The sequence below is a fragment of the Gastrolobium bilobum genome, unplaced genomic scaffold, assembly GCF_033153095.1.
Source record: "Gastrolobium bilobum isolate Gb01-03AN ecotype WA unplaced genomic scaffold, APGP_CSIRO_Gbil_v1 utg49561, whole genome shotgun sequence".
NCBI lineage: Eukaryota > Viridiplantae > Streptophyta > Magnoliopsida > Fabales > Fabaceae > Gastrolobium > Gastrolobium bilobum.
In genome coordinates this window covers 63,641-77,227 of record NW_026896273.1, presented here as the reverse complement: position 1 = coordinate 77,227, position 13,587 = coordinate 63,641, and the positions used below count along the sequence as shown (strand labels likewise).

The 13,587-nt window shown below is 34.3% G+C and overlaps 1 protein-coding gene across 1 annotated transcript; it reads right to left on the bottom strand.

Moving 5' to 3' along the window:
- Positions 1-1,845: 1,845 nt before the first annotated feature.
- LOC133298568 (putative calcium-transporting ATPase 11, plasma membrane-type) lies at positions 1,846-11,701 on the bottom strand. The gene is made up of 7 exons (XM_061497890.1): positions 11,290-11,701; positions 6,805-6,859; positions 4,772-6,711; positions 4,531-4,689; positions 3,802-3,973; positions 3,414-3,712; positions 1,846-2,456 (listed from the first exon to the last, which is right to left on the bottom strand). The coding sequence occupies exons 1-7, from the start codon at positions 11,458-11,460 to the stop codon at positions 2,154-2,156; spliced, it is 3,099 nt and encodes a 1,032-aa protein (XP_061353874.1). The 5' UTR covers positions 11,461-11,701; the 3' UTR covers positions 1,846-2,153.
- Positions 11,702-13,587: the final 1,886 nt, after the last annotated feature.

Here is a 13,587-nt window from a genome sequence, read left to right as displayed (position 1 = left end):
TTCTCTCATATTATCATGCAACACAAGAAAACATGAGCTCTTCATTTATTGGCCTAACATAGTTAAACACTCTAATAAGTTAAATTACAATAATATAATTCAAAATAGAATAAAATTTCTAAATAAGAAATGATAATAAGGAATCCCATAAAAAATTATAGTTGTAAAGTTAAAAATGTTAAACAAATGACAAAACTAACAGTCTAACCTGTATTAGAGTTATGTTATTCTAGGTTTGGGTGTTATAGGGTACTAAAAAGTTGAGTTTGTTTTTAAAATCATGTACTTTTACTAATATAGGTGGCCGACGAAGAACTCAAAATTGAATTTTTGTTGTCATAATTTGATAGCACAAAATATGAATTCAAAGTGGGCCACCTAAATGAGGTTTGAATAAGGTGCTATTGCAAGCTACGATACTCAGACATGCACTTTTTTAAAAAAAAATGCATGTCGGACATGGTCGGACACCGATATGTTCCGATACGCGGTCAACATTTTGAGACACATGATCAACTTTTCGACACGTTTTTTTGACACAGTCAATTTTTTTCGACACGTGGTCAATGCTCTGACATGTTTGTTTTTTAAGTCTTAATTTTACTTTATTAACTAAAAATAAAAAAAATTTATAAATCAATTTTTTTCTGTTATGAAATTTGACATGAAAAATTAAAAGGTATGAAAGATTATTTTTATTTATATTTATGTTATGAAATTTGAATATTTGATTAGTTATATGATTTATTATGAACTGTTATATGTATTAAGTATAAATTATATTATATATATTAAAAATATTATTTAATATCAAAACGTGTCGAAATATGTCATTTTTTTAGAATTAAAGTGTACCATGTGAGTGTTATAGATCATAGATTGCAAGTAGTTAACAACCGCTTACAATTTTTAATGGGTGGCAAAAGGCAACTAAAGTGGCCCACAAGATTTTAGCTTGTACTTTTGTAAAAGTGGGTGTAAGGTAAAAAAAAAAAAAAATTGTAGGTAGTACCCTTCTTTTTTATATCTTATCTAAATTTGAAACTCCTTATCATTAACTTATTTTTAATGGTTTGGTCGAAATTGATTTTTGTTGGGCTAATGGAAATTTGATTTGCATGTAAAATAAATTTGGGCTTTAATATCTGAAATGGAAACTCAACATTTGTCGTTTGTTTTTGGCACTCTTTGCGAGTTTGATTAGCTTTACATTTTTGTCTACAGATATAAATATAAATAGTGTCTCAGAGGATTCATTAAGTTTTTATTTCCTATATATTTACCGTGTTTATTTTAGTCCTTATTTCCTCAATTGTTTTAAATATTTTAATTTACCAATTATATTTAATGTTATAATTGAGATAAAATTTCTTTCAAACAAGATCTTTTTTCCTCACCAGCAAATATCCACAATTCTGAACCTTGGAACCAACATGTGTTTCCCAAGATTTCGAATCATTTGCATGGCTGAAACAATGAGTATATAGTTTGATGCTGTTATAAAGTTATTAAATAAGTTTATGTGAGGAAAAATAAAGGAAGTGATCGTGTTAACTTTGTTGTATATATCGAAAATTGATGTATCACTCTTAAATTATCTTGACTTGAGGAAAATTTGCCATTTTGTTTTTTTATAAGTTAGAAAATGTGCATCTATGAATTATCTTATGAAGAATAAGAATGAATTTATAGGAGAGCCTCTAAAAACATTTTATTTTATTTTTTTAAATTGAAGTCCAGTTAAACATATTAGATCATAAAACTGAGTTTAAATATTCAACACTCGTTTATTATAAATGAAAATGTACTCCCAGATTCAAGCATTCATGGAAACAAAGTTTCTGCTCAACAAAGCATTTATAAGGTGCCTATTGACATCTTTGCAATATAATAGGTGACAAGTAGACAAAAATGGCAACATATTTAACATAGACTTCAAAAAAGTGTAGCACATTAGTTTGCACTATAAGTCCTTAAGTACTTTAGTCAGAGGTTGGTGTGTGGAATTTTATCCACTCCTTTCGTGAGATTAGTTGCCCAAAAACAAAAAATAAAAAAGTTAAGAAACATGCATTCCTCAAAGGCCAAAATATCATCAACGTTTCACAAAATAAAATGAAAAGAGGGTTAAAAAACCATACTCTTCAAATATTTTATGCCTGCTCGGGACCAGAAGGCAGTACCTCATAACCATCATGGTGCTTTGTAGTATCTCTTTCAACTGGGATGCACTTGAGGATAACAGCTATAGGCATGCTAACTGCTCCAAGTAAAACGCTGAGTAACCAGAGTTGCCAGTTTAGAGGCACCGTGCTGGCAAATGTTCCCAGGAACTCAACTATGATCACTTGAAATGCCACTGTGGAGAAAATTACCATAAAAAATATCTTGCTGTTGAACATGCCTCTGAATATGTTTATCTTTTCAATTTCTCTGCTGTTTATCTCATTGAACACCTGGCAAAAGAAAGAGTCACAAAGGGAAAACAAAAAACAAAATAAGCAGAACGCAATGGAATGGAACTAGATCATTTTATACATTATCTTGAATGTTTTACTACAGTATAGAGCCAAATATTGATGGATCATGGAGGCAATAGCAAAGTTGTTGTTCCGGATTGCATCATTGGGCCCTTAGCACATCCCATTGTCCATTCCTCAATTCAGGACAAAACTTCCTTATCACAAAATATCTCCTCACACTCGCACAAATAATAAATTTTCCACTACTGAAAATTTGGTCCCCCACACACTCACACATCCCTTCCACGTCATACATTCTGCAATATTTCCTATCTATCTATATAACATATCTTTTGGCTATTCACAGATCGCATTTCCTCTCAACCTCTGAGCATTCAAGCACTCTGAAAGTAACCACACACTAACCTATCTTCCATTATTCATACGGCAGAATTCACCATCACCAACCTTAGAACGACCTCGACTGAGTCCTAGTTCATCTCATACCAATGCCTCTAGCTCCGTTTACACAAGAATTGCACACCTTAGATCTTGTATGACACGTTACAACTTTTCAATTTATAAGTCGTTTCACATTAGAACTTTGAAGAGGTTTGAACTTTGTTATTCTATCATCCATCCATACAAGAAGAGGTGGTTCCGTTATTTACACAGAATTGTCATATAAATTATTTTCACAAAAGAAAAGATCAAGTATAATAATAAACATACTTAAAATTTACAGATAATTCATGCGTGTAAAATGAATTATATAGGAAGCATCATTCAGTAAAGTTTGAGTAAATTTTTTAATAATGTTCAAAATTCTCCAAATTTTTGTCAACTATTTGGATTAAAACATCATCTGGTTTCTTCTAGGAGTTTAACTATCGTTTCGCCTAGTACAATAAATTACAGTTGGTGATTGAGAGGGTGGATGTGAAATTTTACCTGGCAAAATACAAAGGAGTTGAATATCAAAGTGTTGAGCACTATAGTTGCATCTGAACCACTAATTCCTAATAGCCTCTTCCCGTCAAAATTGAGAACCGCAAGGACAATTAGTTGATATAAACTTTGACCAAAGATATTCCTCCACATGGGTTTGGTTATAAAACTTGCTCTCCTTCCAACTGGGGGTCTTTTCATAAGTCCATCATTAGGAGGTTCAGTAGCCAGGGCCAATGCACCCAGAGTGTCCATAATCAAGTTGACCCAAAGCAACTGAACAGCTGTGAGTGGAGCAGATCCTGGGGGGGAAAAAAAACTTTATAGCTGTTACTTGAAATAGATTCAACATCACGTCAATGGAAAACAAAACTTCTATAAATCAACAAACCAGTGATGCATGCAGAAACGAAGTTAATAACCAGAGCAACGACATTGACTGTTAACTGAAACTGCACAAATTTTTGAATGTTTATGTATATAGCCCGTCCCCATTTGGCCACGTTGACAATAGTAGCGAAATTATCATCCATTATGATGACATCAGCATTTTCTTTAGCAACCTGTAAAGGTATAATTTCAAAAAATAAATAAATAAATAAATAATGGATACCCAGCTTTGTAACCAAAAAAAAGATGAAAAGGAATACCCAGCTGCAAATGTACCTTACATGAGAGGGGGAATAATTGGATCACAAATAAGATATTGCAATCAGGTGGAAAAATTCAGAAGGTGCAGAAGATACAAAAAAGGAGATTATGTCCTTGGAAGGCATCAATGTTTATTAAATGAAGAGAAAATATAGCAAAGATTTCTAAAAGCTGCAGTTTTAGTCATCTATACTGCTTCCTGAACAGAGATAATAACAGACTGGTTTAACAGTCAGTCTCATCTATTAATTTAAGGATATATATAGTCTGGCTCTGCCACTCAAAACAGAAGAGAGGTGGAGGAGCAAGAGGGAAAGGAAATAAACAATTGAGCAATATATAATGTAACTAGAGCGGAAGATAACATTGTCTTAAACAAGATGCAGAGCAACTATACAAAAGCAGTCCAGTGGACTGATACACTTGATACAGTCAGATTCACCACAGTAAATGTATAATAGACACAAACCTCGGTTCCAGCTATGCCCATGGCTAGCCCGATGTCTGCCTCATGCAGTGCAGGAGCATCATTGGTTCCATCACCAGTAACAGCTACAACCTCATCAAACATATTCCTCAGATGGGTTACCAAGGTATGCTTGTCAAGAGGTAAGGATCGTGCCATTACCTGAAACCATATTAAGCACATGAGAAAGACAAGCATCTTCAAACGAGATTGAGAGTCAAAGAACTTTCAATAAGATCACAACCTGAATTCTTGGTACGATATCCTTCATTTGCTCTAAAGGCAAGTCACGAAATTCTGGTCCTTCTATGGCTACACCATCCTCAGTAAGTATGCCACATTCTTTAGCTATAGCCTTGGCTGTATTTATGTTATCACCAGTGACCATGCGGACAGTTATTCCAGCTGCTAAACAAGTTTCGACAGCTTCCTTAACCCCAGGGCGCACAGGATCCTTGATTCCCACAATGGCTATCAGAGTATAGCCACTATCAGGGATGATGGTTTCTCCTTGGGTTTCATTTATATCTTTGACAGCCAAACAAAGAGTTCTCAAAGCTTCAGAGGCAAAGCCATTGATAACGTCTGAGACATTCTTCGCCTGCTCTTCAGGAAGATCAACAGCTGTTCCATTACTATCAATAATTTTGTCACAAATTTTTAATACTATTTCTGAAGCACCTTTGCAGAAAGCTCGGACCCCTCCATCAGGAAGACCCACAAGCACAGACATCTTCTTCCGTACTGAATTAAAAGGCTCAACCTTAAGTATCTTATAGGCTCTATGCTGGGCATCAAAATCACCACCTGATAGCAAGCCAAATTCCATTAGTGCTGATTCTGTTGGTGTTCCCAATATTGTGTTCTTTCCATCTTTGTCCTTAACTACTTCGGAAGAAGTATTTTGAAATATAGCCTGCAAAAGGATACTTAGAACTTCTTCAGATATCTCTGTTTTCAGTTTGTCTACACTCTCATTACCTTTAATTTCCATGGTCTTTTCGCATATCCAAATTTTATTAACCACCATATGGTTAGTGGTCAATGTCCCCGTCTTATCTGTGCAAATGCAACTAGCCGAACCCATAGTCTCACACGCAGAAAGATGTCTCACAAGTGCCTTGTCATTCATTAATTTTTTCATTGCAAAAGCAAGACTGAGTGTGACAGCTAATGGTAATCCTTCGGGAATCGCAACAACTATTATGGTTACAGCAATAGAAAAGTAGTCTAGCAGCTTCATTGCATCATTTGAAGACCAACTAGCAAACTCACCATGAACTGCTTTTTCAACCAGAAACCTTACTATCAACACCACAAATGTCAGCACAGCAAAAGTCAAACCAATTTTACCAATAACTGTGGCAACTCCATTCAATTTCACCTGCAGTGGAGTCTCATCCTCTCCCCCTTCACTTAGAGTTTCCATCAACTTTCCCCATTCAGTCCTCATGCCAACAGTTGTAACTATCATCTTCCCCTGACCATCTTGCACTTTGGTTCCTGAAAGAAGAAAAGGTCTTTGATCATCTATATTTACTGGTTCGCTCTCACCTGAAAGACTTGATTCATCAATTAGCAATGAATATCCTGATATATAAATCCCATCAGCTGGAACTTGATCACCAGTTGACAAATGAACAATATCCCCCACTATCAAGTCATAAATTGAGATCTTCTGTCTTTTCCCGTCCCTGGTGACATGAACAAAGATCTTTTTCTTCTCTTTGTCCAAATCCCTGAACTGCAGGGATTGCTGGTAGTCACTGATAGCAGTAACAATGACAACCAAGAATACACTAAGTATGATTCCCAGACCGTCATAAACACCCTTTGGCCATCCTTCAGTGGCAAGCCCTATACCTATAGAAACTATAGCACAAACAATGAGAATGATTAGTGTTATGTCATGCAGAGCTTCCCAAACAAACATCAGGAAGCTTTTAGAAGGTTTCTCAGTATAACGGTTGACTCCATATATCTGTTGCCTGATATGTATGCTGTCTTGACTGACACCTTCATCGACTGAGACTGAGAGTTTACTTCTAATCCCTTCAACTTCCCCAATTTTTCTGAAGTTCTTGTAGTCATGGCCTCGAACAATTGATGCAATATCATCTGGTTCAATACCAAAGCCAGCTTTTCTCGTCTTTTCTGAGAGCTTGTATTCAGCTGTACCAAGAACTGCATATGAAAACCAGATGAAGTAAGAAAAAGAAAGCACATTAAGAGAAATAGATTAATTCTAAAGCAATTATAGTAATTGGAGCACCGTACCATCCGTAAATTTCTGTGCTGCCTTTTGAGCGAAGATAACAGCTCGAATCTTTCCCTGATGGAGTAGATAAAGATAATATAGTCAAACTGGTAATGGAAAATTCATTTTGTGTCTGAAAAAGTTCATTGCATCTGGTAGAGCTCTTGGCCGTGTCCTTATGATATACACGGCCATATCCTTACTATAAATCAAAATACATTATCCTATATCACATCAAGTCTAAAGGTATTTCATAAAATCCATGCTAAAATCAAACTTTGTGAACATTTAAGTGAATTCTTTTAAGCAAATGTGTTGAACTTTATGATCAAATAAATTTGATGTGGCTTCCACTTTAAGAATTCTGAGCAGGGAGCTAGCTAGCTAGCAATAAGAGGAAATATTTAACATTTGAACGCCATCAATTAACCGACTAGTTTCATTTTTCACATGAATTTGAAGGACTGAAGATTAATTATGATGCAGGCGAGAGGACTAACTTCAACTATTCACACTACTGTAACAGGAGTAATTTTCCGTTCATACAGTTGTAGAATAGAAACTGTAGCTGTTACTGTTAACTGTTCTATAATTCGAGTACCGTTCATACAGGAGACTTATTTTGCATTTATTTTCTGCTTTTGTTTTCTTTGAAATTATATTTGTTCTAGGGGCTGAGATTTGTTTTAAATTAGAATTAGAATTTCTATCTTTTGAAGGTTTGTTGCTAGCCAAAACACCGGCCTTCATCGGTTGTATATCAGATCCGTTGGCTTTCTCCTACGGTCTCTGAAACAAGGTGTTGTGTTATAAATCTAAGGGATAAATTATATTTACAAATTTTTTGTTTATAAATTTTTACAAATTACATTATGTATTTCTAGAAATACATTTCTAGCCGAGTCTATTTTTGAGGAATACATTCCTAGCCGAATCTACTCCCGAAAATATATAGTGTAATTTATAAGTGGTTAAAAACAAAAAAATTTATAAATATAAAATTTCCTTAAATTTAAACTACTTATATGATGAATGGTACTAACAAATATCAAAATTGAACCCTCATGTTCCGGTACTAGTTCCTATTACTGTTAAAATTTACTTCCTCACCGAACTCTCCTCCATCGTTTGAATATGGGGACAACAATCTAATTAATACATTTTCTAAATAAATTATTCAAATGCCACATTTTTTTTTGCCAGAATGCCCCATTTTGGGATTTACTGTCAATCCCAGAGAGTCCAAACGTGTTGCCGCAGAAGGACTTGCTCTCAGAAATAGTGAGTTCTTATCCAAGCAACATGACAAAACGGTAACCAATTTCTTTGCCATGTGTTACATAAACGGGACTCGTTGTCGTAAACGACATATTCTAAATCCGCAATTTCTGACCATGGATCCTTATACAGACGATACGTGACAATCCAAACCCGTTGATCGGGTCTTTATACGTGATAATGCGATGTTTAATATAAGGGATTAGTATTTCTTATTAAGAAAATTTTATTTCATATATACACATAAAAATGTAAATATATGAAATTTATATTTTTTTTCTCTGTCTTTTTTTCACTTGGCTCCATATAAATCCAACACACTTTTTGAATTTTAAATTAAAAAAATCACTCACTTTCTCTCTTCTATGATTTCTGTTTTTCTATGTCTATCTCTCTCCTAAAAGGACATAACTTATGTCATTTAAAATGACAAACACTAAACCTCTTTTATATATGTATAGAAGATAATTTTATCTTCTACAATATAAAAAACATTAATGTCTTAATATAAATATCAAAATGTAATATTTTGATCGTCAGTAGTTTATTTTTATTTTTTTGGTACAAATGGCCCTTAGTAGTTGAATATGTAATTATCAACTCCACCGCCGCCCGTCACCATCATGATTTTCTGCCCACTCGTTACTTGATAAATTATTGGATGTAAAATTGAAGCAGTCAACAAAAACGAGCGCTTATGTCAATGACAATTCATAAACAAACCCAGAAAGAGTCTATCGTAATTATACTCTCTTAATTGTTTTTCCACAATTCCACTGGTTGCAGTTATCACTATGTTGAATAAGCAAAGGGGTTGATTTAATAATTAAGGTATCCAATGTCACGCAAGAAACACGACAATCAAAATTTCGCATTTCAATGCACATCTTACGCCTAACAGTTATGTTAGTTACAGTCCATCCAATCCAATGCAATATCAAAAACAACAAAAAAAACAACACTATCAATGATCGTTCCTTTTGTTTTTTAAATAATTTATCAAATTACACAAATGGAAATTTAAATAATGCAAGTTGTGCATATCTTCTTTGTAAGTGACTTAAATAGACATATTCCATACGTGCCTTGTTATATAATTTTTATAAAATATTTTGGTTTTGCATTAATTTAATATTTTGTTTTTAAAATACATTAAAAGGCAATTTTTCCGGGTCTAACGTCATAACACCGTCAATGTGACACATGAGCACATTGGTTGCAGTTATCACTATGTTGAATAAGAAGAAGGGTTGATTTTATTTCTAAAAAAAAAAGTTTTTTTTTTTTAAGACCTAGACCATGTTAGTCCCTCTTCAAAATAGAAAGAAAGAAAGGATTGAGAGGAAGAAGAAAAAAAAAAAAAGAATAGAAATAAAAAAAAAATTCCATTTATAAAAAAAAACCCGACTGAATGATGGGTCAGAGCATATTAAATTTTTTTTGCCAAAAAAGAGTTGATTTTATAATTAAGGTCAAGGTAATAAAGCTCAGTTTTCAATGCCACCCAAGAAAAACGACAATCAAGATTTCACGTTCTGATGCACATGTCGAGCTCATCAGCCACGTTAGTTGCATTCCATCCAATCAAATGCAATATAAAATTCTAAAAAAGACAGCAAAGTTATTTTATTTTTATTTTTTTTGGGTCTAACGTCATTAGCACTCTGATCGAGAGATTATTGCGTATTTAGGAACTAATATTCTCTCATGTTCAAGTTTTCTTCAGTGAGAGAGTTTTTTTTTTTTAATTAAACTTCTTAATCTCAAGTTTTTATAATAGCCATTTCTTTGGCTTAAATACTCGGTTATAAATTATTAAATAATTTCATAAATAATGTTTCTCTGTTTTTATACAAAGCATACAATTTATGTGTTATTTACAATTTTTAAACCTAAAATTTAAGCTGCAGAAAAATAAAATATTATAAATTACCTTAAATATTTAAATAATTAATCAACATATTTTTAGTGAAAAATATTTTTCTTTTTAAGTAAAACACAATATTTCATTATAATATATAATCAATTAAAAAATAAATAAAAAATAATTAATTAATTATTATAATAAAATTTATAATTCCACATAAAAGTACATAATATTATGTTCTTTAAAAGGACTAAATATAACAACTACAAAGTTTTCAGTCACAAAAATAGCATACTAAGTTTGTAAAATGCAAGATTAAAAATGCATCATTCTTTTATTTTATTTAAAATGTATTACAATTTTAATCTATTAAAATATAAGGGCGGCTACACTCAAGATAAGGACGGGTCATTCGCGAAACTTGACCGCAGAATCATAACCTGTTGTACTTTCACTACTCGTTATTATATTTATTATGGGTTATATTTATCGATAAAAGAAATCAATTTCTTACACACAAATGAGAAATAAGTGACACTTCTATTTTTTCTCTGTAGATGTTACTTATAATTTTGTTTATATTACACGAGAGAAATTGTTTCCGGTAACATAAGAAAACTATTTTCGATTTATTATATGGGATCAACATATGCTAAAGTCATTTCAAATTTATATTTATATTTTAATGAATTTATTTAACCTTATATATAACATTTTTAATAAATTAATTTTTTATATTTTGATAAGTTTAATAACTTTATTCATAAAATATGTTTAAAAAACAAGAAAAAAAATAATTCAATCTAAACTGATTTTGATTAATTTAAATTTATATTATAAATTAAATTGGTTGAATAATATTACAAAAAATCAAATTAAATTAAATCAATTTACTATTCTCCTCAAAATGAATCTAATTCAATCTGAGACCTGTGGAAATCGGATTCGAAAGACAGGAAATTCAGCTCTGCAACACTGATTTCGGTTTTAGGGCGAAACGGTAACTGTCACACAAGACACAACAATAACCCTACGTTTCTTCTCCTTATTGGACTCTTTTCCCTTTCATTGTGCACCACATGATTTGCTTGTAACATCACACACTAGATTTTTTATTTTTTTTTCATAAAAAAAGAAAAGAAAATACATAAACAACTTTTTATTCTCCTCTACTGTTTGATCCGTTTCAACTTTAAACAAAATGGATTTCACTTTTTCAGGTATCTATTATCTACGAGTACCTTTACCTTCGTTATTTTCATTTTCCTTTTCCCTCTATTCTTCAGATTTCAAACAACGCGTGCTCAAAATCAAACCAAACCGGAATAAAAAAACAAAGAGAGAATCTGAGAAAGAGAACCTGTAATTCGCGATGCTTCTCTTGAACTTGGATGCGTTTGACGAGATCTGCGACATTGCGGAACCTTCTCCTAGGGTTCTTCACCAACGATACTGCAGATCTCCATCTACTCAAAGCTTCGATCGAACAATTCTTAGACTCCAATTCGAAATCCTTCAGGTACTTCTCCATTAAACGACGTCGTCGTTCGAATCACACAGCATAACCAGAGAAGAGTTGATTTATGATATTTTGACTGATAGCAATGAAGTGATTTGAATGGAGCAGTTTAAAAGACAAAGCCCAAAGATAACGTTTAATTAATAAAATATGTTCAGTGTGTTTCCAAAAATAAAATAAAATAAAATATAAAATTTAAAACTATTATATATAGTAATCAATCATATATAATATATTACCTTCTACTTCCTGTTTTGGGCACTGCAGACGCAGGCGTAGATTGCGCGTTAGACAAGAGAATAAATATAAATAGAAAGTGGACCTTAAAGTGGAAATCTACTATTGGAAAGAGAAAGAAAGTGGACCAATTGATTTTGAATATTGCTAGTAGAAATTATCGTCACAAAAGAAAGTGAAAAATTATGTAATCTCTTAATCAATTTCCGTACCATCTTAATTATTTAAAACAATCTAATTAAATATAAAATTAGAGTAAATACTATTTTTGGATCTCAGCAAATTTCACGATACTCTCTTGATCAGACCAGATATGGAGTGGGCTGACCAAACTGTATCAAGCCTGATCACACATGGTTGAGATATGGGTTTTAGTGCTTAGTATTGGGCCTTCAGTTAGGATAGGATCAAACTGTGTATCTGCTCTTTGCGGTAGCGCGTTAAGTCTGACTGGGGGTACTTGCGAAGACACTCCGATGCTTAAGTCAGTATCAGAGGCAGATGATGTATGTTGTTAAATGTAAAGGATGATCGTACATGGGTGTTGAACCCTTTGTTTATATAGTAGTTATGATGCCGCCTTAGCAAGGCGGCTTGGCTTCTGATTGACCAAGTTTGGGTTGCAGGTCAGTACTAGGATCTGAGTTGCCTTATCTTTGTTAGTGTCTAGTTGTAGAGTCGCGGTAAGCTGGAGCTGTCCGTTGCTTATTGGCATAAAGGCGCGGTGGGACTGCCTTGGACGTTAAGTTTGCTTACTTGAGAGGGTTTCATCCGCGATATGGTTATCGCGACTTGTCTGTCGCGATGGGGGCATTGTGGCTTACGCGCGATAGTTGTCTGTCGCGCTTGCTCTGGATCCTTGGTGGGTTGGGCTTTTTCGTATGTCATTGGGCCTCCATTGGGCCTATATTTTATCTGGATCAGTTGCCCCCTATCCCATGCCGAGCCCTGCTCCAACGTGCAAGCCCGCAACATGTCCTCCAAGGTTTGGATAGTCCGCTCAGTCTGAGGGTGATAGGCTGTACTTAGTCTCAACTGCATACCAAAAGCTCCCTGCAGCGCCTCTCAGAACCGAGATGTGAACTTCGGGTCCCTATCACTGATGATACTCTCGGGCACCCCATGAAGCCTCACAATCTCGCGAACATATAGTCTGGCCAACTGCTCAGTAGTGAAGCTCACCTTCACTGGAAGAAAATGGGCTGACTTCGTCAACCTGTCCACAATGACCCAAATAGAGTCACAGCCAACCTGAGTCTTCGGCAAACCCATAACGAAGTCCATGAAAATGCTCTCCTATTTCCATTCCGGAATCTCAAGAGGTTGAAGTTTACCAGACGGCTTCTGGTGTTTTATCTTCACCTTCTGGCAAATCAAACACTTGGACACATACACAACTATGTCCTTCTTCATTCCTAGCCACCAAAAATTTCTCTTCAAGTCCTGATACATCTTTGTAGCACCAGGGTGAACAGTAAACTGGCCTTTATGGGCCTCTGCCATAACCTCTTCGGTCAAAGGACCTCGAGGAATCATAATCCGCTTCTGAAACAACAGAAGTCCATCCTCATTCCAAGACACACCGTCTTGGTTCTTCACGTAGTCGAGACATTCTCTCTGCACTTGCGCCTCGTGGATCTTCTCCATAAGCTCATTCCTGACTCTCACAGTCTCCATCTCGAGAAGTGCAACCCAAACAAGGAAGTCACATTCAGATATTGAAACTTCTCTATGATGTCGAAGTCCCCCATAGTCAAACTGGATAGACTCACGGATTTCTGACTCAGAGCATCGGCTACCACATTGGCCTTGCTAGGATGGTACTTCAACTCAAAGTCGTAGTCCTTCAGATATTTCATCCATCTTCTTTGTCTCTTGTTCAGCTCCTTCTGATCGAACAGA

Bases quoted from the DNA above. Each gene is read 5' to 3' on its own strand.
- LOC133298568 (XM_061497890.1), bottom strand. From the start codon at position 11,460: ATGGAGAAGTACCTGAAGGATTTCGAATTGGAGTCTAAGAATTGTTCG. The intron at 6,712-6,804 runs GTACGGTGCTCC...TTTCATATGCAG, and splicing joins AGCACAGAAATTTACGGATG to TTCTTGGTACAGCTGAATAC. The intron at 3,974-4,530 runs GTTTGTGTCTAT...ATACCTTTACAG, and splicing joins TGGGCATAGCTGGAACCGAG to GTTGCTAAAGAAAATGCTGA.